We start from the raw sequence: 26,539 nt of genomic DNA, 5'->3' as shown, positions 1-26,539 counted from the left end.
GCTTTTACCACCAAGAGCATTGGTGAGAACAGCTACATTAACACTTGTCAGACTGTTTCTCAGTCCTCAGCCAAGTCAGGCAAAAACTAGGGAGAGACTTTATAGGGGAGGAGTCAAAAGAATAGGACAGAAAACTAAAAAAAGGTGGATATGATGCCTTCCATCCAAGGAAGAAGCTTGCAGGGAGCTTGTGGAAGATAGGGAACAGCTATGGAGAGGCTGCCAAGCTCACAGAAAAGCTCAGCTGACGTCCACTTTGACTGAGAATCCCAAACAAGCGACAAGTTTTTCCTCTTTACACAGTGGCTAAGACTGAAAACACCCTTTTTAGTGTGTTAGGAAAGATCCAGACAGACAACAGGCATGAGTCATGGCATCTTTTTTTCTATCCTTTCTGTACCATATATTCTTTCCTCACAATCCCAGTTCTCCCCTTATGTTTCTTGCAGTCTTGACCTTGTTTTGGTCCCATGGGTGAGAGGGAAATGCACCAGAACCTCATGGCCATGACCCAGACATGTATGCTGACCTTCCTCTGGCATGAGTATTTGCAGGATGGGAGCAAAACAAAGGGATTTAGAGACTCACTATCTCCCTGATAAGTTTGCCATGGCAAACATTCTGGGATGCCCATATAATTACCTGCTGCCATTTTGATTTTTTCTTTGAACTGCAGTATGGTTTGTAGTGAATCTAATATTCATGGAAGATCCCAGACTGACCTGCTCTCAAAACCGGAGTTCATGTAGCAGCAGTTTCAAATAATACAGGCTGTTCTCCTGACCCTGTCCAAAAACCTTGGTCATGAGTTAGATCATACAGGGGCAGGTATATGGCTTAATTCAAGTTGATTGGGATCAATATAATGACTCTTACAGACTATAGCTCTTCTTAAAACCTTACAGACGATGACACTTCTAACAGTCATAATATAAAATTCCCCTCATCACAGTAAAGGTGTGTGAAGTGTAAACACATACTCAGGAGAAGCTGGATCACTCTGGATCACTAATTCATTCCATCTCTGGCAGTGAAATTTAATCACGTGGCTGTGAACTGCAGCCCTTTCAACCTGGCCTGGATTCAAGCTCCATATCAGAGATACAAAGCTGAGTCTCCAAATCCCCAAATGATCTGTTCATTAACCTTTCTGGTAAATGAAACATCACCTCTTCCTGCAGTTGAAGCCTACTGCAGGGAGCACGTAGCTTTATGGCACAAAATTCTAGTCTTAAATACAACTTTCTTTCAGCTATTGCTTCTTGCACAAGAATGCCACTATCTCACCGTTCTGCAAGGTGTTGCACCTCGCTGCATCTAGTGCTAGTACCTGTGGTGAAGCTGTCATGCTGCGGCTGGGGGAGAGGGACACGGGTGGGTCGGGATAGTCAATGGCGTTCTTGACCACTGGCCGTTTGAGCACCTCCACGTATGTGACGGGGAAGATGCCTTGGCGACTGGTGCCAGAGATTCTTCCTTCATACCAGTTCTCATCCACTCGTCGAATCAACGTGATCCTTTCACCCTGTGGGAAGGAACAGCAATGGAGTTCTGATTTTAACATGTTTAATCATTCCAAAGCAGATTACATTTTAAATCTTGGTGCAGCTGACCTAAAATAATTGGTGGTTCTCAACCTATTTCCAATTATCCTAATCCTAAACTCTGGGTGGGAATGATATTTTTCAGTACAGAGAAAGAAAAAATTGTAGATCTTCTGGTATTGACTTGGTCTGTCTAGAGATTCAGTTATGCTCACATTTTCAAGACCCTACTTGCTAAAGCCAGTTAAAAATGGAAAGCAGCCATTTCAGGCTGACCATGAGACTCTCAGGCATATGAGGTGTACAGAAAGTATGCACAGGTCTGCAGTTTAAACTAGGTCACTCTATGGTCTCTCCATGTTTTGCTGACAAAGTAACTTCCAGACCCTTAACATACACTGCAAGCCTCACCTTCATATATAATTAAAAGAGAAGACAGAGAAGATCTAATCTGAGCATCAAAACAGAAAGCTGGTCGAGATGGAGAATTTCTGCTACTTAATCTAAATATGGATGACTTTCTTCTGAACAGGCATTACACAGCTCCTTTCCCACACCTTCACTCTGCAGTCAGTCTAGCCAGTCACCTCAATACCACAGAACCTGGCTTGCTCAATGATTTGGCCTGTAGCATGGGGACGGTGAACCCAGTTTCCTTCTTTTCTAAATCACTGTAACTGTGTGACTGTAGTCACTGTGTAACTGCGTGGGCCTCCACTGAATCTAACCAACCTGGAAAGACCTGTCACCAAGTATCTAATTTGCCTTGCAGAGCCAGGTTTCCAGCACTCTTGTTCAAAGTATCTTCTCAGTTGGACCTAATGAAACAATTGACACTTCTTGATTTAGCCAACCTGTAACAAAAACCACAATGTGCTACATAATGACTGTGGATTAAAAACATGGGTGATGAGGAGGAATCCTTCCTGAATACAGAGTCCATTTTATTGGAAATTACAAGTTACTAGTGCTAAAAAACATCATTCATGTCTGGATTCAATTAATCAACACAACAGAAGCCCTACCTTTCTGAAGGACATTTCCACTTGGGTATCCCCATTGAAGTTGAACTTAGCAATAGCATCTCCATATTCCAATACTTGCAATGGTAATGGCTTTTTGGGTTGAGCCTTCTCAGCTGGTGGAAGGAACTAGAATGAACAAACAGAATCAGCTAAGTCTCATACATGAAGCCCATAAACTGATCTCAGGCAGAAAGGGAGCAGACAAAGAGAACACCTGCAAGGAAAGCAGCTACCTCTATGTATGATCGTGGGAAGATGCCAACTCTGCCATGGTGTTCACCTTCGAGCCAGTTCTGGTCAATCTGCTTGTAAATGTAAACAATATCTCCTTTTTGCAGAGGAAGTTCCCTGTTAACAACACAAGCACTCCATCAGAACTTCACTGGAAGAGAACAGATGTGCTCTTTTTCTGTCCAGCAATTCCTAGGTACCAAGGTGTCCATCAGCATGTTGATATGCTCATGCTCCACCCAAAGCACAAGCTAATTGTTGAGGATTACTTTGTTCATATTGTGATGTGCAAGACTTCTCTTGTTCTTTGGGCATTCTGTTAAAAAAGTTGGCCTGTGAGGGCCCTAATAACCACATGGTCTCCAGAAGCAATGGGGTAAAGCTCAAGTCAAATATGACACTGGCTACTTTCCATGCTGGATATGATGAGCAACCCTCAATTCAAGTTTTGAAATAGTCATGTCACAAACACCTTCCAAAGAGACACATGATTTTAATCTGAGCTAGTTTGCTGATTAGATTCACATACTCACATGGTGAAGTTCATCCTGCAATGATTACACTGATGGTCAGCCTATGGTTGAGCAGTCACTGACCTCAACTGGGCTAAAAATTGGAATTTCAATCCACAGGCTTCAGTGCTAAAATTATGAATGTCTGCAGCTTGAGGAACTGTGGCCAGCTTGTACTAAGCTCATAAACTTACAACTTGGGTCCCCAGAGGAAAAGAAGCAACACAGCCTTTTCCAAGACGATTTTTACAAGCTCTGCTTTATTTTTGTCTGGCACTCTGGTATGTTCTACTCAAGGGACACAACAGCTACACCTAATCTTCCTCAGTTTTATTACAGGTGCTAGGGAGATGCTATTTAAATTATTACAAATCATCACCTATAGAACATATAAAAAGTATTCTCAGGACATTAGCTCATTCATGCAGGTCCTTCACTGAATTCTGCTCTTCTTTCTTCCCTCTCTAGCAATATTAAAATGAGAGCTTCTCCAGGCTCATGCTGACACAGAGGCTTTTCCAGGCCTTCTCTTTACAGCAGTCTTCTCTAAAAAGAACAAGTAGTGCCATAGGATTCACCCAAAGGACCAAAACAGAGCTTGGAGGCACAACAATGACATCTGAAACATCTGCTGATGTATCCATAGATGCCAGGAGAGCAGTAACCACTCTGCACACTTCTTTGTCCTGAATCAGGAAAATGCTGAGCCAGGGGCCCACATGCTTAGAGCTAGGCATCTGTTTAACTTCTGCCCAAGGGCTATCCTGTGCACAGTGAAAAGGATGTTCTTCTCCTGTGGCTCCACCCACCTGCAGGGCAGAGCACTCATTTGTTGCAATAAAGAATGCAGGTTTGTCCTAAAAATCATGGGGGATAGAGATGCAGAGAGAAAGAAGACATTTTTCTAAAGGTCCTTTAGATGCTATGATCTGCAAGGTTCATATTACTTTTTCCTGCCTTACTATGAACAACTTTGCTTTGGGAACTGGAAAGACTGCCTAAAACATGAATCCAATTACATGACATGTCAAAAATGCTGCATCCTAGGGGAAAAAGCAGAGGAAGAACACTCCAGGTAGGAGCAACAAGCTGTACTCACTTTAGTGTCTGTGCTTTAAAGTCAAACTTGGCTCTAGCAGGTCTCATCTGGAGATCAAAAAAAAAAAAAAAAAAAAATCAATCTATTAAAATAATAATTAGGTTTTCAACCCTCTTCTGAGGAAAATCACCCAAACTCTTCTACAGCTAAGATTAGCATGGGGAGGAAATTGAATGCAGGTATTCTGCTACAAGCTTGCGTGCAACTGGTATTACAGTCCAAATATGCTGGATGGGCATCTCCCATCAGGACACAAAGTGCCAACTTCTGGCATAGCAATAATTAGGAGCTCTACAGGAAATGGAAGTAACAGCAGTCAACTTTAAATGTGACTAACCCTGATGAATGAAAGCTGATCCAGTAACTACAATTACTGGGGCTCCAGGACCAAATTTCTCTTGGCATTTGAGTGGAAAAGCAAAATTTACTAGCTGGGAAAAACAGTAGGATATTATTAGATGTGGCTCTTATTGATTATTATCTGGCCCTGCTGAATACTGCAATGTGACCCATGTACTCTGTAATAATTGGTAGGAAAGAGACAAAGGTGAAAGGGAAATATGAATAAATTAGGCACACGTTTAAAAAAAGTCTTCAGTGGCTAAAGAACCAAAATGTATGTTGACAGCAGGCCTGGGCTCTAAAAGGTTTACTTGGCTAATTTTCTAAAGGCCACAGAATATTCAGACAATTTTACAGTAATTTTGGTAACAGAGCATAAAATACAAAGCAGTCACATTGATGAGGCTCCAGAGCATTTGAAACTAAAGGCAGACAGGTGTACTCCATCCATATGGTGAGCACCTCACCCACCACCACAGTGCAGCACCTCCGGGGAAACAGAGCTGCTGTTAAGAGCCCAGCAGTAATCCATGTGAGGCAGGAAAGGCATTTGGCCATGACACCTGGACACAACATCCAGCCCTCCAGGAAAGTGCCTTGGACTCTTGGAAAAAATATGCACCTCCTCCTTTGTCTCTTTCAGCAAGTCCAACCAAGTTGAATGCAGTGAAACATGCTGAGACTTTTTTTCTGAATATTTCTAAGGGACGTTAAGCATATTTCAAGAGGAGAAACAATATATTTCTAAAAAAAACCACAACTATGTGACAGCCACATGGCCAGATCAACAGGACATGAAGTTTCTAAGCATAAGGCACAGACAAGAAGACAATGTAGCAATATGATGCAAAAGATGTAGAATGCCTTTGATTGACTAAGTAGCTGATATTTAAAGGCATGCATCACAGTTGTGCACCAGCAATTCTCAGCAGGCATGCTTTAATATATGCAGCTTGGTATAGAGATATAAATTAATTTACCAGGCATAAAAGTCAAAGCAGATCTAAATGAAGCCAGAATGAGAAAGGGGAAGGTGGAAAAAAAACAACAAACGACATTCTCTGAAGAGCTAATGTCGGCCTAAAGCACAACATTGTGAGAGGCAATTATTGCTTTGGGTCAAGCAGCAGACTGAGGTAACTAAAACAGACCTCTGACCCAGATTTCCTCTTTGCAGTATCGTCTACATTTAGGAGGTCCCCAAATCGTTCATTAGTGATAAACTGATGGTGCGTTGGAATAACCCCTGTGTGCCTTCTAGCGGCAATATCAGCTTCTTCTTGCTCACGTTTAAGCCGTCTCTGGTCCTCTAAAAGTTTCTGCCATAAAATTGCATAAAATGGGCTGTAAATCATCTAGTTAAAGGCATTCAAAAGCTGCCATAAATTTGACTTAATATTCCTGAGTTCCCTGCAAATAGCTGGGGCTTTGCAGTTCAGTATCAAATATTGTTTCTACTAACTAAACAATACCCTTTCATTTTACAAACACAGAAGGTACATCATCATTATGGCATAACTGAAATCTAATTCATACAGAGGATCTGATCCAAAGCTAATGGAAGTCAATGAGGAGTTTTTCTAAGTTTTGGGCAGGTCTTAGGAGCTTCTAAGAAGATTGGTAATAATGCAGAGACCTGATCCAAACCCCCTTCCACCAAAAAGAAGTCTCTCTCGTTGACTTCCAAGAGACCTGAATCAGCCCCATTGAGTTCTGAGGCACCAAATTCTCCTAAGCCTTGCAAAGAGCTTGGGAGAGTGCCTAAACACATTCAGGTTCTCCCATACTTCTTTTGGGCTCACGTAACACACTTTGTATAATGAAGTAAATAAACACCTAAAAAGTATTTTGGATTTCTGAAGTCTCTGGCACATTAAATGGAAACATGCATTCTTGTGCATCTGTGAAGAAGGATTCTTCCATCTTCTGGGGCTGACTGCAGGCTGAAGAGTTCAGTTGTGTGCTAACTCATTTGAAACCAGAAGGTCTTACTGAATCCAAGTTTTTTACCTTACGGGAGTTTTCATGCTGGATTTTGGAAGTGGGGGAATTACTAACTTTCACAGGAGAAGACAGCAAAAAATTTTTCACACAGGAATTAAGAACAGGTTTTACCATATTTCAAAGCATGTATAAACATTATCTGAACTCAGAAAGTTAACACTAAAAGCAAAAGTTACCCTCCGCCCCCCCACCAGCAAGGGAAATTAGTTCCACCTTCCAAGAAAGCAAGCACTTCATAACTTCTTTAACTCAGCTTGAATACACTCAGTGCTGAAAAGTCCATGTGGCTTTCCTATTATTTCAGCTTGTCCCACTGTTACCCAGCCATTTCAAAAAGGACTGCTACATTCTGTTGACAACAACTTCAGACACTGGCAGAAAACTTACCAATTTCTGATAACTTAAAATATCTTGCACTCACTGTTCAAAACTTGAGGACCACCACAGGAATAATAGTGTTTTCACCAGTTTGATTAATACTGACTCAAGTGGCTTGCATGAAGAACAATTACAGCTTACCAATCTTTTTCTGCAAGTACTAGGGTGTTGTACCACTTCTCACATACATTTCCAACCTTTTTATATTACTTAAAGCCTCTGTATGTAACTTTGTGCAATTGATAAGAACTATCAGGTTTATTTGAAACAAACTGAACTGGACTATACACATTATACAGCAAATCAGTGGCAGAGAGTATTGAAAGTAAAACACACTAGTTACTGCTTGTTACTCTAACTTCCAGGACACAGAGCCATAGACATACAAGCTATCCTTATGTAAGGCTGAATGCTGCATTTCTTGTATGTGGAGCTGCCACTACTGTTATAAAGCTATAAAGGAGGGCATTACCTCTTTATCGTCATACCGCCTGCGGAGGATTTCTTCTGGAGTTTCCATGTAATCAACTGGTGCAAAATGCCTTGGTGATTCTGAATCTACTTCAAAACAACATAAGGAAGTTAAAATACACATGGATTTATCTAGCATAACCAGAAAGGAAAAAAAGAAATATTTTTAAACAATTTGTTTCCATTATGACAGTAAGGATTCTCAATTGCCATTGACCAAATTGCCAATCAGATGTTGATTATTTATCCATTTTCATTTTTTTCCCTTTTGGGCTCTACATGTGAACAAAGATCCAAGAACAGGGAGAAAATAATGATACAGGAAAGAGTAAAGACATAGAAGGACTTTGTGAAGAAAAGATTCACTGTCATCTAAGTATGATTTGGCACTTTACTGTTGATAAAAGTTTAATACACACACACACACACACACGCACAACTAGACCTTGAGAAACTACTCCTTAAAGCAAATCATCTGGGTTTGGTTTATAATTACCATGTGTGTAAATGATACAGGTCTAGAAATTATCTCATGTTGAGATTCTTGCATCCCCAGAGAGACAAACTGAACCTGATGTGATTAGAAATGCAATGGAAATTGTTTCTCAGAAGTGCAGCTGTTAACAAGCCCTGAACAAAACTGCTCAGCAAGACACTCAAAAGGACATTAGACACACCAGGGGGAGAAAACCAGAGAGTCAGGGAATGTAAATGTGGGACATAAAAATGCAAGGGTTGTGGAAGAAAAGAGGAGGAGAATGGAAGAAAGAAGACAGATAAAGGTACACCGGTAAAGAACACAAAAACCACCTCCTAGGTACGTCCCAAGTTCACTTTGCGGGTTGTTGTTTGTGTCGAGGCTGTGGTAGAGGGCATATGAAACAGGGTTCCCATTGTTTAAGGAGTCAGGAATGTCAGCCCGGCCCATGAAGCTATCCCGGCTAGATCCCATGGTGGGGAAGTAGCCAAGCCTCTCCACAATGTCAAAGGAGGACAGGCGCCTGGGAGCAAGAGGCCCGCTTCTGGAGCAAGGTTGGTGCTGGGAGTGATGGCTCTTGTTTCCTACACTCCCCTGCAGCTGTATGGGGTCGTCTGGGTTCTCAGGGCTGGGCACTGCCAGGCTTGCCAGGCAGTCTGGGGGCGGAGTTCTGCAGGATTTGTGTTGGAAGGGCTTTTTCAATCGGAATGGGAGCGGGCTCATTAGGTAGACATTTCTAGGGAGCATGTGCCTGTCCCCATAGACATCCCCTTTGGAATCAGGGTGCCTGGAGGTCTGCTGCTGTTCATGCCTTCGGATGGTTGTGAACCTGGTGTAGGAAGCTGGGCATGAGCCTTTGCATCTGTTGATTTTATGCTTCTGAGGCCCATTCAGGTTGCTGGAGCTGCTGCCACTGTCATTGGAGGCATTTGAGAGAAGATCTATCTCATCAGTGCAAGCTGAAAGTGTGTCCATAGGGATGACATCACTGACATCCGAAGCCGTGTCTTCCACATTGCTGCAGGAGCGGGAGGATTTATCTGCAAAGCTGGCAACATCCTTCTCTTCTTGGTGTGCTTTTGACAAATCCAGAAGAATCTCTGCAGAGTATGCAGCACTCAGACAAGTTTTAGACTGAAGAGAAGTGGTGGGTTTGTTTTGCCCAATGGAAAAGTCAAGTGAGGGCATTGATCGGGATCTCTGGATCAGCTGCTCAAAGGCACTGATACGGGAGGAAACGGTGTCTTTGGGGATCTGCTCTGAATCCTCTCGGCTAAGGCTGTGCTCCATCCTGTCCTTTGCTTCATTCTCAAACTGAGATGCAATATCCTTCACACTGCAGGAGGAAACTGTGTCCAAATGGATCCTGGACCGGTTGATCTGGTGCATGTCTTTATAGAGTGTTGTAAACTCCACCCCACTCTTTCTGGAGGCAGCGAACAGGTAGCCTTTCCTAGAGTTGGTGCCATACTCCTGCAGGCTCATGGTACTGCCAGATTTAATGGCATACTCTTGCTTCGACTTCATCAAGATGTTTTCTATGCTTTCCCCTATGTCTACCATGAAAGCCTTTTTATTATCAAACAAGGCAGTGGAGCTACGAAGGTTTTCACAGCTTTGAGCTTTCTCATGAGACAGCAAGATACCCGTCTTGTCCTGCACAAGAACAGCTGGAGCTGCTAGTTTGGGTTTGAATTTAGAAGGGAGGATTTCAGTAATGCAGGCTTTGGCAGCTGATAAAGGCTTCTTATGCTTACATGCGTGACCTAACATACCGGTATGACTAGCATTAAAGGTTCGGCTATTAACTGAAGAGGGTGCAGTCATATGAGCATTCCCACCTTTACGATCCACTGGTAAGCATGCAGAATAAAATAAATACAACCTGTTAGCTTAAGTGCTAGAAAGCTATTGAGAAAGGAGAAAGAACATGCTTGGATTTCATAGAATGCACCTTAAAGAAACAAAATTCCAAAACATAAAGAAAAGCAGGAAAAAACTGCAAAACAAGCCACACTTAGAGGAGTAGGTGAAGTGCTGTTAATGTTTCTAAAATGAGAGGCTTGGCCAGAAGCAAATCTGGAGCACTTTTAAGGTACCCTCCTAAAAAGTGCTAAGCATCATGAGCTTCCAGGGAAGCTGTGGCACCATGGAAAAGGGCAGCTGAACTCTGGGCAGGATCAGGGTGTCAGCAAGAATGCAGAGACACTAACATTGCAAAAATGGCTTAATACCAAGCCTGTAATCACACCTACTATGGTCTTACCACAGTGCTTGCCAAACAGTTTATTCCTGGGAGAAAGAAAACAACCAGAGGCTGACTGTGCTAGCACAAGCACACCACATCAGCTGACCTCGCCCAAGAGATGCCTGCTTAGAGATTCTCCATACTAGGAATAAGCTGAATGTCCTTCAGACAATGTGGTTGGCCATGGTTGCTTAAAAATTGAAGGGGTCAGATGAGGACATTGTTTTTTTCTTTTTTGGGGTTTTTTTTTTAATAGGATTCAGTCTGGTTTCAGCTTAGACTGCAGTTTTTAGGTCTGTTTCTGATTTGAGTTCAAATTCAAATGTCAAAATAACCATTCAGGTTCAATTGCAGTTTGGGAACAGATTTTTTTTTGTTCAGATCCAGTTTGACTCCCTGCCCTACAGGCCTGACAAAATGCTGAAAAACAGCTGGAAGATGGATACAGAGAGACCTTTTTGGTATGATGTACTATTTTTAGGGAGAGCAGTTCAGAAACCCAGCACATTCCTTCTCCAGTCCTCTCCCCATCTCAAGCCATTTTTAGGTTGAAGTTGGCTCAGAGATACATTCCCTTGTACAATTCCCTGATGGGAGTCATGCTCTTCCTTGTCTCTTTTAGAGAGTCTGCAACAGGGGGAGAGAAGAGGAGGAGATTGGTCTCTTCTGGCTCACATTCCTGGAGCCTGCAGGGCTGGTTCAGACAGCAATTGCTGGTTCAGTGTCAGTGCATTCTCTGCACAGCCCTGGCAGGCAGGAGGCTGTGCAGCACAGGGCACCAGCTACACCAGGGTAGCTAGGCCAGCAGACTGGTGTGGCCTGCTGAGATACTGCTGTGGGAAGAACAGAAAAGCCAGGGAAGGGCTCTAGAATGGCAAGGCAGTGGGAGCAGATGGATAGCAAGGCCAGCCTAAGCAGCCTTGAGGAAGAACATGAGGGTGTGGGCTGTGGCTGAGGTGCTGAACGGAGGGAGCTGATCTCTCTTGAGAAGAGGAACCTGGATCAGTTAAAGGCATCATTAAAAATATTGGCCATTGTGGTTCTGAGAGAAAAAAGGAGGGAACACTGGGGATGGCAAAGAGGAAGGATAGCATAAATCTCAATTGGCTTGAATAGGACTCTAAACCTTGCAACAGTTTGCTCATATCACCTGGCTTCTGACACTTTGCAGAATGGAGAAGAGGTTAGTGTTCTAACCACCCACCTTTTGTGGAAGCAGAACTTGAAGGTCGCTTGAGACCACTCAGCCCCTGGAATGGGATATCTCCACCTTCCAGCACACTCTTGTAAATCTGCCTTTCATTCTCCAAGGCAGCAGGGTCCCCCACAGCTAGCTCTGACTCCCTCTTCACTGCATGGTAGTTGGGTGAATAAGTGGAGCTGGAACACACAATAAAAAAGAAAGGGACACCAGGAGGTCACACTGTTTGCTGAGAGCTTGATGTAAATTAAGAGATAACCACACTTGTGAACACAGAATAGACTGTGCATGAAGAACTGGTGATGAAGAGGTTATGAATACATTGCAATAGTGTTCTGCATTTGGCACTACCAAAGCATCCTCCACTTGAGGGAACTCTCCAGTCTTAGTCCCCCAGAAAACAGGCAGCAGGAAAGCACTCCTCTATTTTACAGATAAGACAACAGTCACAGAGCTGATGCATGATTTCTTTGCAGACACAAGAAAATTCACTGGCTAGCTGGAAGTACACAAAACCTTCCAGCTTCCAGTTCTCTCTCCTTAAACACTAGCCATGCCTGTCCCATGCTTACAAAGCTGTTCAGGGGGTCATCTCACCCAGTTCAGCCTCCCAGTCAACACTACAGCTCAAGATTCCCTGACCAGTTTCTGAAGCCTGTCAGTGAGGGACTGTGCAGAGAAGCAATAGTAAAGGGATATAGATTTAATACTGTTTTAATTGCCAGAGGAATTTCCAGATGCACACAATCCTGTTCAGCTTTGCCAGAGGCTTCCACTACAGGGAATAAAAATCCTGGACTTTAGGTCTACCATGCATATATATATAAACAGAATGATGTTAAAATTAGTACAATTTTAATTTCTTTAGTTTTTTTTTTTTTAATTCCTTTAGGTCTTAGGTTTTTAAAGACTGGAAATTTATTGCAAGTCCCTTTTTGTATTCATGAACCTAAGCACAAGTATGCCCACACATCTGATTTCTAGATTTCCCTGTTTTCTCTCCAAAAGAATAACTGACAATGCCATGGTATAAATTGCCTTTCCAGGTGCAAAAAACTTACTAAGCAATCAGGCAGACTGTTTTCCTAAAAGCTAAGCTAAACTGATACCAGTTCTTGTGCTCAACCAGGCTCTTCAGAATAAGACGGAGTCTCACACAAAGCTATTCTGAGGCCAAAGCATGACTGCTGGAAAATTTGAAAAAACAAAAATATATCGTTTTTCCAATTAATAGAAATATTTGACATCCTCATGTCCAAGAGTGATTCAAATTTATGAGAACTTGGAAATGTTTGTGGTTATATCTGTTTGTTGTGGATAAATTTGTACATGTATCTGTTTAGTTTGGATAGATGCTGTACTTCTGGGGTAAAGAGACAGCTTTAAACATGTCAGAGGACTGGCTATGGAGGTAGAATTACACAATGTCTGGATCACAAAGATGACTTTAGTTTCCGGACAAGGAAAACCAGGTCATATGCAGTCTCATAAATTATTTTCTGGAGGAAAAGCTCATGAAAAGCACCATGAAAGAGAAAGGGAATATTGTCAGTTTTTCAACCTAGATAATGCCCAAACAGACCCATAGCTACAAAGCTATTGTTTTTCAGGGATATCTCTTTGATATAGAGTGCATGTCTTTGGCAGGTACCTGAGGAAACCCAGCCAGTTGCTGCAGAGAATAATGATTACCCTGAGGTTAGTTGTTAGCCTAGTGGTTAAAAAACAAAGGGTTAAAACAATCCTCCTTTGGGACTAAACCTGGGGGAGATAGAGGAGGCATTTGGTGAATCTCTTTGCTAGCTGCTCCCTTATTCAGGCCAGCAAGCAGTACTGTATTGGAGCCCAAGCAGCCTGCAAGGGCAGGGAAAAAGGTGCAAGTCCACTGGGCCTCACTCCTGTGCCCCATTCCTAGCATACTCAGCTTGCTTCCCCTCCACTGGCATTCCTGAATGCTTTGTGTGGCACAGATAGTGCTGCCATGAACAGAAACCCTACCAATTGCTTGCAAACATGATATTTTTGCTAATCTCTGAGATTTCCATTTATTTTATTGCTCTCTTCCTACCAAAATGATAGAGTTGCAGTGGTTGTGTGGGTTTGCCAGCAGAATGAGCACAGACAGAAGGAAATTGTGTTGAAAGAAGTGCAGGAGACCTCTAAGGCCTCCAGAGGGGCAGTGAACACACATGATATTAATGGACGTCTGGAGGAAAAACTGCCTTTTTTAACAAACCATGCTCATAGAGGGGATCACTGTGCCTATGGACATGGAGCATTCAGTACAATTACAAGGAGCAGTAGGCTCACAGTAGGGACTGGCTCTGTGGCTCAAATAACTCAGTATAACTCAAGTAACTCAACACAGCTCAGCATTTTGCTCTGGATTTTGCGTGTGTGTGCTCCTCTTCTAAAACAAACCAACTCCATGTACAACTCATTTACACAGAATATAGTGTTCATTACATATTCTGCTGAAAAAGTAGTGCCCAATAGATCTTTGAGAAATATTGTTACTCCTACCACTGTTCCCTTCCTGTAGGCTGGAAAATTACTGCCTTTCATCAACTGCATCCATCTGCTCTGGTGCATGTAACACGGAATATCTAGCAGCAGGCAATCTATCACACATGTGTAACAAACAATTTTTGTGTATTCCACACAATAATGTTCCTTGCATGAAGATACAGTCAATTTGCAAAATTCATCAGATGAAGTTAAAGGTCTGTTGATTTTTTTAAAGCCACTGCCTAGCACAATCAGCAAATCTTACATAGACAATGCAATCAGTCATATAATCACTTCAAAACACATTCTGGATCAGAAAGCAGACAGTGTACCAGGACTTACCTAAAGCACACATATAATTCTTATGGTACATGCATTTGTCTATATCCATCCCACAAAAAGCCAAAGCATTTCCAACATCCAACACCCTATCCTACATGACCTCAGATTTTAAAAGAGACATCAACAAGCAATTGAAAAACTTACTAGGAAGAATGGTCTGTGGAAGTTTCCAGAGGAACAACACCTGCTGTATTCTGCAAAAGTCCAAACAAAGGAGTCATTGATATGCACTTACATGTGAGGAGAAAGAAAAAGGCTTGCTTAAGTAATTTTTCATCTATTACTTCAATATTAGCCTATAGGAGACATTGAGGTTTAAATCTAAATGCAATTTAAGCTGTCAATGTCTTTGCAGAAAAGCAACAATTTTCATGAGTTCCTTCAGGGCAGTGACAGGTTTTTAGCACAGCCGATGCCTTTTTGCAGTGCCTATTCTTTTGTCTGCAAATGAGTCATTGTGAATAAAGCCAAAAGCAAGAAGAGATAACCAGCTGGGCCATGACCAGGAAACACATGCTCATAATTATTTCCCCAAGCTTTCCCCCAACCGGTCACTGCCCGCCTTTGCTTTAAAGGTGTATTACATTTCTGCAGCACAATACATTCCTCAGCATTCAAAAAATATCAAAGCTCTAAAAAGAAAAGCAACATTTCAGTTCAGTTTCCTTACTTAAGAGAAGCAATGCCAGCTGCACAGGTTCAATAGCAAAAGCCAGTTCTTAGCCGCTTGCTTTAAATCCATCTAACGCTTCTTAGACACATTATTTAAAAATTGAAGGCAATTTTAGAAGCAATTCTCTATTTGGTGTCCCCTCATCTATGTGAGGATTTCTATCTAGGAAGAAAAAGCAAATCTTGGGTTTGAAAAAGCAGCTTTTCCAAGTCCTGGTGAAATGCCGCAGCTTCAAAAAAAATCAGCAACAGAAAAAAAAAGAAAAAAATGGCGTGTTACCAATTAATCTATCATTTCATGGTTCGAGTGCTGCAGACCCTCGAAGCAGCAGCAGCAGCTGACCTGCCCTAGAAGGCCATGGCAAGGTGCAGCATAAGGAAAATTGTGTAAAATCTCTCAGGAATATCCAAAATCTTGGGTAGGCGTGAGCTCCAAGCAGAGAGCGGGGCTTGTAAGAAGGGAGAGTAGATGGCAACACGCTTGAAAGGCACGAGATGATGACGTGACACGCCAACCAAGAATTTTAAGCTGATTGCTGCTGCTGCCTATTCATGTGAAAAATAGAGAGGGTTTTTTTTGCAGACACTGAACTCTAAACCTGAAATGGGGATTGGAATGGGGGTGGGGGCAGCTGAATGCAGACGTGGTGGTGGGGAGAGAGACGAAATCACTATATCTGAAATGGATTTCAAGCTGGATTCTCAGCATCACATTCTATTATTTCTGACAGCAACACAGCAAGCCATGCAGTCAGAACGCTCAGAACCATTATTTATCCCAACCTCATTTAATAATCATCCAGCAGTGAATAGATTAGAGCAGAGAGTTTGGAAACGGGGATTGGCAGCATGAAAAGAATAGGAAATACCTTCTGTGGCTTTTTATGTGGTGCTTTATAAAGCTTCTCCATTTTTTCTAAATCTGCCTCTAACTCAGTCTGGTAGAGGTAGAGGTCTTTTTCTAGATCACTCTGGTTAAAGAAGGAGAAGAAGAATGGGAGAACAATGCTTAGGGTTAGGGGAAACCAAAGGAATGTTAATTTTGAAAAAAAAAAGAGAGCCTTTTTAATCGAAAAAGAGGAAGGTGGTATGGACAATACACAGAAAATCACTAGCAACTAATCATGTTTCAATCATTATAGAGGAAATAGTTTTAGGCAATTAACATTAAAATCAAGAGATGCACAGGCCTGCTAGAATCTATTTCTACAAACCATAAAGTTATAAAACCCACCTGTAAAGAAAAAAAAAGATACTGTAATAATATGCAATATGCTGTTAGTACAATTATCATTGCAAGTCAAGATAGCAAAACAACCACTCTAAATTATGGCTGATTATGATATCAGAATTGTTTATTAAATCAATTTTCTAGCTACTTAATTGTTAGGCTAATGAGTTCAAGCCCAATTAAAAAAGAAAATCACTCACAAGCACACAAAACCCAAGCAATGCTACAAGAAAAAAAAGAAAAGAAAACCACATACACACATATATACACGCTAGATGCTGTAGTGCAACATACGTGAGACACAATTACCTTTCTATCCTCTCTAGTAAGGATAGAGCAATCTCCAGGAGTATAATCCCAAATCTTTTTTGGAGGCTGATGGAAAGCAGAGGAAGGAAATGAGGAAATGAAGATAAGGAAAGACATCACAGAGAATATGGAAATTGGATTAGAACAGAGGGGAAATACAATAGGGAATTTGCATCAACACTGAAAAGAAATTATAAAATAACAACAAACCACAACAGAGAAAGAGAAGAGAAAGAGGGATAAATCTGCTATAGCATAAATATCAAGAAATCATGGGGGGCAGAAGGGGACATACATGCAGTGTGGAAGGGGCTGTTTTCAGTAATGTTTTCAGAATTTTTTTTTGCAAGGTGCTCCATGGGATTTTGGACTCTGTAGAGGGTGCCACAGCTGTTGTTTAAAGCATTCTTAACAGCAACAAAAAAAAACCAAACCAATAAAAAGCATTTGTTTTGCTCATTCTTCTTTTCAAAAGGAAAGGGTAAACCAAGGGCTTTTGATAAAGAAAAGGGAAAATCTTTCTCACTTCCATCAGCGTATGAATACATACCATGTGAACAAATGGCTGATTTTCCCATGGTGGCATTGTGGGGCAATGAGAATGCAGAATTGTTATTTTTTATTTATGGTTTGGGGGTTGTTTGTGGGGATTTTTGGTGGACAGAGTGGGACACAAGAAAGTTTGGGAACTAGCTATTTCAAATTTATCCTACAGCTGAAAGGGCTGATTTCAAAATGGATTTTTTCTTGTTTGGATAACGTATTAGTATCAGGCAGGATTATTCAGAGTAAAACACTGGACTGGACTCCCATTACTGGAGTGAGCAAGGCTACAAAAACCATGTTCTTTAGGCTGTGGCAACGAAGCTCAGAAAAGGCTTGCCAGCTAAAAAAGTCTGAGATGGCATCCTGAACTCGAGTGCCTGACACTGATGCACTAGTTCTGGAGTTCCACATTCAGGAACTGGCATAGCTCCTGGGGACCATGGCTGCATGGCTTCGGAACTGAAGCAAGTTCAAGGCAGACCTTATAAGAGAGCAGCACTTGACAAAAGTGCCCTGAGCAAGGTGGGGAACTTGTCACCAGAACAGATGGTCTGCTGAACATGAGACAGATTGCCCTGAGATACCCTCTTCTGGAATAAGGCCAAGGCTGCATGACTAAAAGCACAAATCCACACTTCTAAAGAATGGGTATACCCCCAGACGTAGCAAGGACCAAGGGCATAAATGCTTTTCTTTCTTTTACACATTTTCCATTAACTCACACTAACTCAAAGGACCACAGAGATGACAAACTTTCACTCACTGCAAAAGCAGATGGCTATTAATTACATGGCAACAAAGATAAACAGGTTTCTTCTCACTGTGGAAACCTTAAACCATGACAAGTTGCGAGGAGTTAAATCCTTACATTGACAACACTTGGAAGTCTCATCAAGGTGAAATTTATCTGACTTTTACTGCCTAAACATTAGGAGGGCACATCTCAAACACTGCTGAAATTTCTTTAGCTTAGGATGGAAGGTCCATAGCTATAAAACATAGTTTTCTATGAAAGGCTGGACTACTTAACCACTGCACATCCTTGCTTTCCAGCAAAAATTATACTATTTTTATGATGTGATCAGACTGAGCACACAACTCGAGGTAGCTACATTGTGTGCAGAGGAACTTTGCCACTTCTGCCAGAACAAAAACTCAATTGAAAGGAAACCAGTTGCCTTTGAAGACAGTACTGAACCTTAAAAAATACTTCTGTTTTGTTGTACACGCATGGAATCTCATCAGCACTCAAAATTTGTGTGCATGGGCATTTGTCTACTGACCTCAAGGGGAAAGAAGAAATGAGAAACCATCAGTATGTCTGAATACATGTGAGAGGCTGATAGTGACCCTCTGGTGCAGTAAGAGTAGCTTATTAAATAGTATTTAATAACTAAATTAATAGTGTTTAATCAGTAAGAACCAGGCCATAAAAAGCTTTAAAGTCACATTTTTTCCCAGTAGCCATGACCACTGATGTGTTCCCTCCATCAAAACGTTCTTTGTTTGATTGAATAATTAAGCTTTAGTTCATCTTTTCCAGAGGGGGAATCAAGGCTTTTTTTTTTTTTTTTTTTTGTCTCCACATGCAACACAGCTCTATTTGAGAAGAAAGAACACTGTTCTCAGACTCCTTTGGTTTCAGGGAAGGGCAAGGGCTGTTCAACACAGGCTAGTGCCCTAGTGCCCCCCATTTTATGCAATGGGCAGCTACATGCATAACGAAATAAGCAGGAAACAAGGTCATGATCTGTTTATGGAGAGCTGGAAATTACTGACCTACAGTTTACAAGCCAGGGACAGGAATAAATAACTCTCCTTGACTTAAAGTTATCTATCAGCCATCCTAGATCTTGTTAGGCAGAAGGAGAATAAGTGCTTTGAATAAGGCCTTTTAAGAATGAGATCAGGGTATTATTTCTCACATTAACTACAAAAATGCAGTTTGAACTAGGGTGTGTGAAAAAATATTACCTTGTTGATACATAGTGCTGGAAGGTAGGGAATGTTTGCAAATGGCTTCAAAACACTAAAAGTGGCCACAGAACAGCTGCTTTATGTTAGTACCAGGATGACATTATGTACAATCACATCTTTAAATGAGTAAGGCAGCTGTTTCAGATTTAGGGCCTAGGAAAGAGATGTGACAATCATAAAAAAAAAAAATTAAAAAAAAGGCAGGTTGACTTCATTGGTCATTGCAACTATCAAACTTACCGGTTTCCCAAACTCCAATTCCGAAAAGAATTTATACCAAGGTTCATTCTTTAAATCTATCTCTTCTGGGCTTATATCCCGAGTCTAAAGGAATTGGTGATAAGGGAATGGAAGAAAGAGAAGGATAACATTATGCAAAGAATACACGGAAAGGGACTGTTAGAGATGCAGATCCCATGGCTTCCATTTTAAAATGTAGATATTCAGCCTTATAATTTGGTATTTCTATTGCATGTTTCTCATAAAGGCCATGAACTGCTTTGAAAACATCAGTTAAGCCAAATAGCATCATTGGGACCAACATGAATATGAATGAATTGCATTTTACAGGTCAGGAGACCCACAAAGAGAGATTATGCAGCTTGCCCAGAGTCACAGGGAGACTCAATGGAAGAACAGAGAGTCCAGCAGTCTGTCAGTCCTACTGTCAGACACTTTTATCAAGTCAAAAGCTACATATACTTTATTATTATTATTATTATTATTATTATTATTATTATTATTATTATTTTAAAGCTTCTTTTGGTTAAAAAAAGAGAGACTCCGTAAGATCTGAATCAAATACTGCATCTTTAACAGCACATGAACATGTGAGAAACCCTGTTCTATACACTGCAAACAGAGTGGAAGGTGGTTTTCTAACTCATACGAGACACATGTCAGAGAGAGCGCACCCTAAGACCTCTGAAAGGATGGATAGAATGACAATATTACATGTTTCTTCACAAATAAATGTTAGAATATCAGACAAAACTACAATGAAGGAAAATCAGACAGGACAGAAAACAGTACAGCTAAAAAGGAAATTCCCTTTCATTCATACCATCTGTCTTAATGAAACAAAAAAAAATTGAAATAGTTGTAGCTGTTTGAAAACACTGCTGGTGAGGTAAGACAATAAAAGTCCATTGCTAAAGCTTCTGAGGTACCACTCTCCAAAAGTGTGGGATAAAAGATATCTATCTAATTCTTGCATTTCAGTATACCTAGTCAAAGACAGAGTGGATCTCCATGCATTAAAAATATACACACATTACGTCTGCTGTGCAGGTATGATCCCAAGTGCTCCATCACAAGGAAGATGGAGCCCCATAGGTGCACAATGTCCTCATGGAAATAATTTTGTGATGGGTTACTGAGGCAGTTGACAAAAATGCTGGACTTGTATGTCCCAGATTCTGCCATAGCCATTAGCACCACAAAAAAATCTCTAGGAAAAGAGCTCAGGATTGATGCTGAATGAGAGGAAATGCAAGATAAATAGTTACATCATGTTTAATGCCTGATGGCCTGGAGAATGATTTGGCTATTTCTTAAAGGCACAAAGGAATCAATACTTCTCTTTTTTATTTACTACACTCCAGCTAAAAGCACTCATCTTATATAACTGTGTTTACATTAAAACAAAGCCCAGTGATATCAACAGCAGGCTATTCATTGCTCTGAAATGGTTTTGGATTGGGATTCTGATAGTCACAGTTGTGGGTGTGATTACCAGGTGATATTCACAAAGCTCCTGCACCTGTCTGAAAGATGCAGTCACTAACGACTATGGTACTGTTGTATTTAATGAGACTGATGGAGACTGTGAAGCTACTATTTCCAAAGCCTTCTTTCTTCTCTGGTCTATGGCTTCAAATTAAAGCCCATAAAATAACATTGGAAGTAACACAGCTATCACTTTCATCTTGGTTTTGATGAGCTCTGTACATAAAATGTTTTTCAGTTATGCTGATGAAGATTCTGCTTGTAGAACCATCAGAGGCTTTTAGACTCTGATTCCACAGCTCAGTTCAGTACCTGATGAAGTCTGAACACGTAAACAGTGCCACTGGTGATGACAGACCTTTTGCAAATGCTTAAGTACACAGATGAAGCGGGCCTTTTGCCACAAGTTTTAATCTTGTCTGTTTACCGTGAGACAAAATTGATGTTTAAGTCAGCGGAAATCTGGCTCCAGGATGGACTGCAGGAATGGAGGTGTCATACCATGTTCAAACCACTCCTCACTGGCACTTCTCTAATGGGCTGAGCCAACACCCAGTGGTATCAAGAGGGAGTCATCCACCGCCCATTGCAATAGGCACTGGGATCATGCTCCCATCAGGAGCAACTTTGTTGAAGTCAATGAAGGGACACAGGTGTGAAAAGAGGTTGGTTCCAGCATCTTCAAAAAGTGATGGACCTTGATTACACTTGGAAGGAAAAAAGAAAACCCACCAAAATACTAAGGAGAAGCATCAGGTCCCACATCAGTCTTGATTGTTACATTTCTATTGATTTAAATTGCTATTCACTCTTGTGTAAAATCCTAGGCAGGTTTTTCAGGAGTATTCCTTTATCTATTCCATGCACGGATCAATGTCTGAGCTGTTAAGGTACAACTTACATGTTGGAAACTCACATGCAATTAGCAGTTCTAATTGAATCCTTCAAATTAATGCCTTTATAGAACAATTATATCTTTGTGCACTATCTGTGTACACTACTAACAACATTCAGTATTTTCGAGCAGTTACAGTGTCACACTTGCACCATGGAAGGACACCTTTAGTGATCTGTTGCTGATTTATACTGGACTGGCTGATGAGGTTAGCATCATCTCTCTGCCTGTTCCTTGTCAAGTATTCTCAACCAAGGTTGAAGAAAGAGACTTTTTTATGTCCCTAGCTGTCGCAATTCACAGCACTGCTTATTAATTCAGACTGAAATTGGAAACAGCTCACTTAATATGCCAGGTTACATTCCACCATCACTGGAGAGCTCACACTGAGTCCTGCCACCTCTGTCACAGAAGTGGTGAGATCCAGCTGAGGAAAAAAGCAACCCAGGAAAAATGGCCATATCCTAATGTACCTCAGAGGCATCCACTGAGGCACACCAAAGGCGCTCTGAAAACTAGTTCAGTGTTTAAAGCATCAGAGGAACATAGAAACTCAACCTGCCTTCTCTGTTGCATAATGCCTTCAACCCTCCTGCATCAGCTAATGCTGAGCCCTAGAAAAAGTACAGCTGGCAAAACAGCTGCTGAACAGGTCACAGTGTCAAACATGGATTAAAAACTAGGGTTAGTGATCCATACTTAACATGGAAAACAACAGGTCCAGAAGGAAAGAACCTCTCAATCCCCCCCGGATCTTGCTTTAGAGAGAACAAAAATGTTAGGAAGTTATGCAGAACAGTTTTCAAAAAACATCACATGAGCACTGCAATGTCAGCATAAGGAATCCCATCCAAATAGAACCACACAAGCATTTAGAGAGTATTTCATAATCACAGGATAAAGCCACAAACTAGGATAAATCAAACATTACCATCTTTTCATTGTTCAGAACAGAGGACTTCCCTGGCTGATAGTCATAAATGCTCCTGGGTTCTGCACGGTATTTTCTGGTGTCCACTTTCTTGTCTGGAGGCTCCCAGTCAGTCCTGAGGAAAGAAAGATCAATTACCCCAAAATACTGTGGTTTCTGTGGAGATAAACTGGTTCTTTACCCTATTAATTATGGTTTTATCAGGGTACTTTTAACCTAGGAAAGGAGACTATTACAAGAGGAACAGTTCAGATAGGGCTCCAGACAGGTATTTGTTTATCTATCACAGGCAGAGTTGAAAATAGCTCAGCTGCTGAAACAACTGGTGTGGAGGGGGGTTATTCTAAGAACTTTCAGTAAACTTCCAGACTTCTAAATCTTTCCCCATTGGAAACACCTTAATGAGAGGCTTCAACTAAGATCACAAATATAAACATGTCCAAACTTTAGGCAGAACTCAGATTAAATTACTTTTCCTAAACTTCTGCCTTTTAGCCACATCACTGATAACCTGATTACCACTGCTCTGGATTCTGAGGGCACTCTGGATTCCAAGAGGAGGTTTTTTTCTAGACACATGAATGAATTATCTCAGGTTCTATTTTAATATGGCTAAGAACAGTCCATTGACTGCCCAAACCACTATATTCTGTGCAGTGCCTATACCAACACAGCTGAAACAACAACAACAGTCACAAAGCATTCAGGGTCCATATGCTACAAGGTCCTGCTGGTCTCAAAATTGATATAATCAGACACCTAATGCAGAATAACAAATGATCTCCAAAAAGCTGAGCAATCAGCCCTTTTAGGATGATAAACTAATTCTGATTTTGCTCTTGGCATGTTGTCTTTGATTGGCAATGTGTATGTGGATTCATCTCACCCAGAATTCACCAAACAAAACTGAGGCATCTGTGCAAAACTGCTGCTCCAGGTTTCCTCTCCCTTACCCTTCTGGTCTACTAGGATGGAAACAAACCTCTGAGCTGCCTAAACTCTCTCCACTGGCTGAGAAGAGACAAAGACAATCCATTTAATTTTTTTTCCTTTCTAAAGTAAGGCAAGATGACAGCCAAAATGATTGGCATACAAACAGTGCACAAATTTCAACAAGGATGATCTTTCCTGTCCAGACTAACTTGATTAATTAAAGACTCCAACCACAAAGAAAATTCTGGTGAGGCACTGGTTTGCTACTAGATAATAGGAAGCATTAATTATGGTAATCCTTTCACTTGCAAGAGTTTTCTCAGAGGGCAAATATACTATATCTTCAATTCCTGCATAAGGAAGACACTTTCTATCAGTAAACTTTGTCTCCTAATCCAGTGACCTGAGATACTCACTAAAGCAGATATGCCAAATTACAGCTTTGCTCATGTGAGGCAGCAAATGAAAAACACTAAGAGCATGTAGAAGGTGGTAAAGGAGGGAGGAACAGTTCAAGAGCTGGGAAAGTTCAGCAGGACATAAAATATTCTTTGCTCATTCTGCTTTCCCTTCATTTGTACATGCATTCCTTACTGTTACAAAAAGGTTTGAAACACATGGTAACAAACAAAGCAAAAAACCAGGAGGGAAGTAATCCTGAAGATCAGAAATTACACTGCTGACTAGAACCTACTTCAGGTAAGTTCATATGGCTAAGATTCCTCAGAGATGGAAAATTTAACTAAGTTTTTACCAAGACTCAACATAAATCCAAATTTTGCTTCTCCACAATTATCACTACTTGCTTTTATTCTGAGGTACCTTTACAGACTCATACTGAGCCAAGAGTTTCCACTGTGCCTATGTGGTAGGCACTGTATAAGCATGACACCCAACTCTTGACCCAGACAGGAGACTATGCAACAGGCTGTGTGATGCCTGATGGAAAAGACAGACAGAATGGGGGACTGGGCTGTGACAAGGAAGGAGTCCACTGCCACCTAGTAAAAGACTCAGAGTTAAAAGTACATATCCAACTTCCAAAAAAGTTTAACTGGAGCCGTGGATCTAAGGCTTCCACTTTTAACCCCTTCCCATTGACAGCTTTCAGATATTCTTCCAGAGCTGATCTATATAAGGCTTAGTTCAGATCACCTTTCTGGGCTTGATTTCAGTGATGAAGCACGGTTTGGCAGTGGCAAAGTGGCAGACCTCTTCACAACCTTCTCGGAATCTATATTGTCCATCTCACTCTTTGAGCGGGGAACTTGGGTTCTGCCTGTAGGAGAAATCACATAGAGGAATATTGGTGAACTGGATAGGAGGCCAATAAATACATGCTTTACATGCCCTTTCTTTTTGACAGATTAAACAAGAAATGTGAATTACTTACTGTCCTCAGAATAGGAATAACGCGGAGAGAATGAATCAGAATCTTCATCTGAAAAACAAAAGCATTTTGCAAATGAGTCGAAAAAGCCCCAGAGAAAAAGCACCAGAGACCCTTTAATTTCTTCTACTAATGCATTCACCACAATTTGAGTGATATGCCCAATACTTACCACAGGGAGAGGATCCTAAAGAATAAAATTCCAATGAGGTTAAAATTGCATTTGAAAATAATTCCTAGATTCAATATAAATATTAATATACTATTTACACTAATACCTTTCTCCAGGCTCTCAAAGTACTTCAGAAAATAATCCCTTTTTATCATAAAACTCCTTTACAGCAAGGGTTATAGATCCACTTTATCAAAAGCTGAGAGATAAATAGAGGATCCAAAGGCTATAGTATATGATTAAAACAACTCATTAGGTACTAAACACAATAATACAGCTGAGGAGCCCTGCTGACAATCACATATGACTCTTGTATTTAGAGTATTCTGTATATTCAGAATATTCTGTGATTCTGTGACTGCACCATTTGCATTGCCTTCCTTTGGATGCTATTAGAGAGCATCCAAAGGAAGGCAATGAAGATGGTGAAGAGTCTAGAGGTGAAGCCACATGAGGAGCAGCTGAGGTCACTTGGTCTGTTCAGCCTGGACAAGAGGAGAGTGAGGACAGACCTCACTGCAGTTACAGCTTCCTCTGAGGGGACGAGAATGGGCAGACATTGATCTCTGCTCTGGGGTGACAGTGACAGGACCCAAGAGAATGGCCTGAAGTTGTCAGGGGAGGTTTAGGTTGGACACTAGGAAAAGGTTCTTCATGCAGAGGGTGGTCAGGTACTGGAACAGGGTCCCCGGGGAAGTGGTGACAGCCCCAGCCTGACAGAGTTCAGCAAGTGTTTGGACAATGCTTTCAGGCACATGGTGTGACTCTAAGGGGTCTCCTGTGCAGGGTCAGGAGTTGGGCTTTGATGATCCTTGCGGGTCCCTTCCAACTCAGAATATTCTGTGATTCTGTGACTGCGAAGAGAATTGTGAGCCAAAGTATTACTAATATGTCTGCAAAGAAACCACTCAATGTGACAAAGGAAAACACATAAAAACTAAGAAGATGAAGCTAGAATCAACTAGATTAAAAAAAACCCACAAACTTTAAAAAAAAAAAGTTATGTGAAATTAGTTATGACAATCAACAGCTTGAAACAACTTCTAAATTTTCTCTCATGGAGGACATCGATCAGATACTACAGCCAATCTCATCTGCTGGAAAAAAACAATTTGGCTAACACAGTTGACCTGAAGTTGCACTCAAGCCTTCATTAAGCCTTTCAGGAAGGCTCAGGGTAGTCTAAACCTCTAACCTATCTGCTTTAGTTCTCTTGGTGAATGAATTAGAAGGTTAAAGTTCCAAAAAGATGGTTATTGAGTCTTTGTATGCCCATCATAACCTTCAGGTTAAGAAGGCCAATTCCCATTTTTAAACCTTACTGACAAAAACCAAATATCCATATTACACTGAACTGTTGACAAAAATGACT

At 41.2% G+C, this 26,539-nt stretch overlaps 1 protein-coding gene across 43 annotated transcripts in view; it reads right to left on the bottom strand.

Moving 5' to 3' along the window:
- SORBS1 (sorbin and SH3 domain containing 1) overlaps positions 1 to 26,539 on the bottom strand; it is a 157,790-nt gene that overhangs the window by 13,629 nt on the left and 117,622 nt on the right. For 27 of the 43 annotated variants that reach the window (XM_071438933.1, XM_071438934.1, XM_071438932.1 and 24 more), the window contains 15 exons: positions 24,999 to 25,046; positions 24,761 to 24,884; positions 22,673 to 22,787; positions 19,359 to 19,442; positions 16,596 to 16,661; positions 15,925 to 16,026; positions 14,528 to 14,577; positions 11,537 to 11,712; positions 8,417 to 9,937; positions 7,608 to 7,693; positions 5,905 to 6,072; positions 4,412 to 4,458; positions 2,803 to 2,917; positions 2,570 to 2,695; positions 1,331 to 1,525 (listed from right to left, as the gene is read on the bottom strand). In XM_071438933.1, coding sequence (XP_071295034.1) covers positions 1,331 to 1,525; positions 2,570 to 2,695; positions 2,803 to 2,917; positions 4,412 to 4,458; positions 5,905 to 6,072; positions 7,608 to 7,693; positions 8,417 to 9,937; positions 11,537 to 11,712; positions 14,528 to 14,577; positions 15,925 to 16,026; positions 16,596 to 16,661; positions 19,359 to 19,442; positions 22,673 to 22,787; positions 24,761 to 24,884; positions 24,999 to 25,046 — 3,023 coding nt within the window. The remainder of the gene's footprint in view (positions 1 to 1,330; positions 1,526 to 2,569; positions 2,696 to 2,802; positions 2,918 to 4,411; positions 4,459 to 5,904; positions 6,073 to 7,607; positions 7,694 to 8,416; positions 9,938 to 11,536; positions 11,713 to 14,527; positions 14,578 to 15,924; positions 16,027 to 16,595; positions 16,662 to 19,358; positions 19,443 to 22,672; positions 22,788 to 24,760; positions 24,885 to 24,998; positions 25,047 to 26,539) is intronic. The other 16 variants (XM_071438964.1, XM_071438962.1, XM_071438966.1 and 13 more) reach the window with 10 other exon arrangements.

Source organism: Agelaius tricolor, unplaced genomic scaffold (genome assembly GCF_023055355.1).
Source record: "Agelaius tricolor isolate 1412-34295 unplaced genomic scaffold, bAgeTri1.0.p SCAF_13, whole genome shotgun sequence".
NCBI lineage: Eukaryota > Metazoa > Chordata > Aves > Passeriformes > Icteridae > Agelaius > Agelaius tricolor.
Note: the sequence above shows the minus strand (reverse complement) of the source record. Positions and strands in the feature narration are given on the sequence as shown.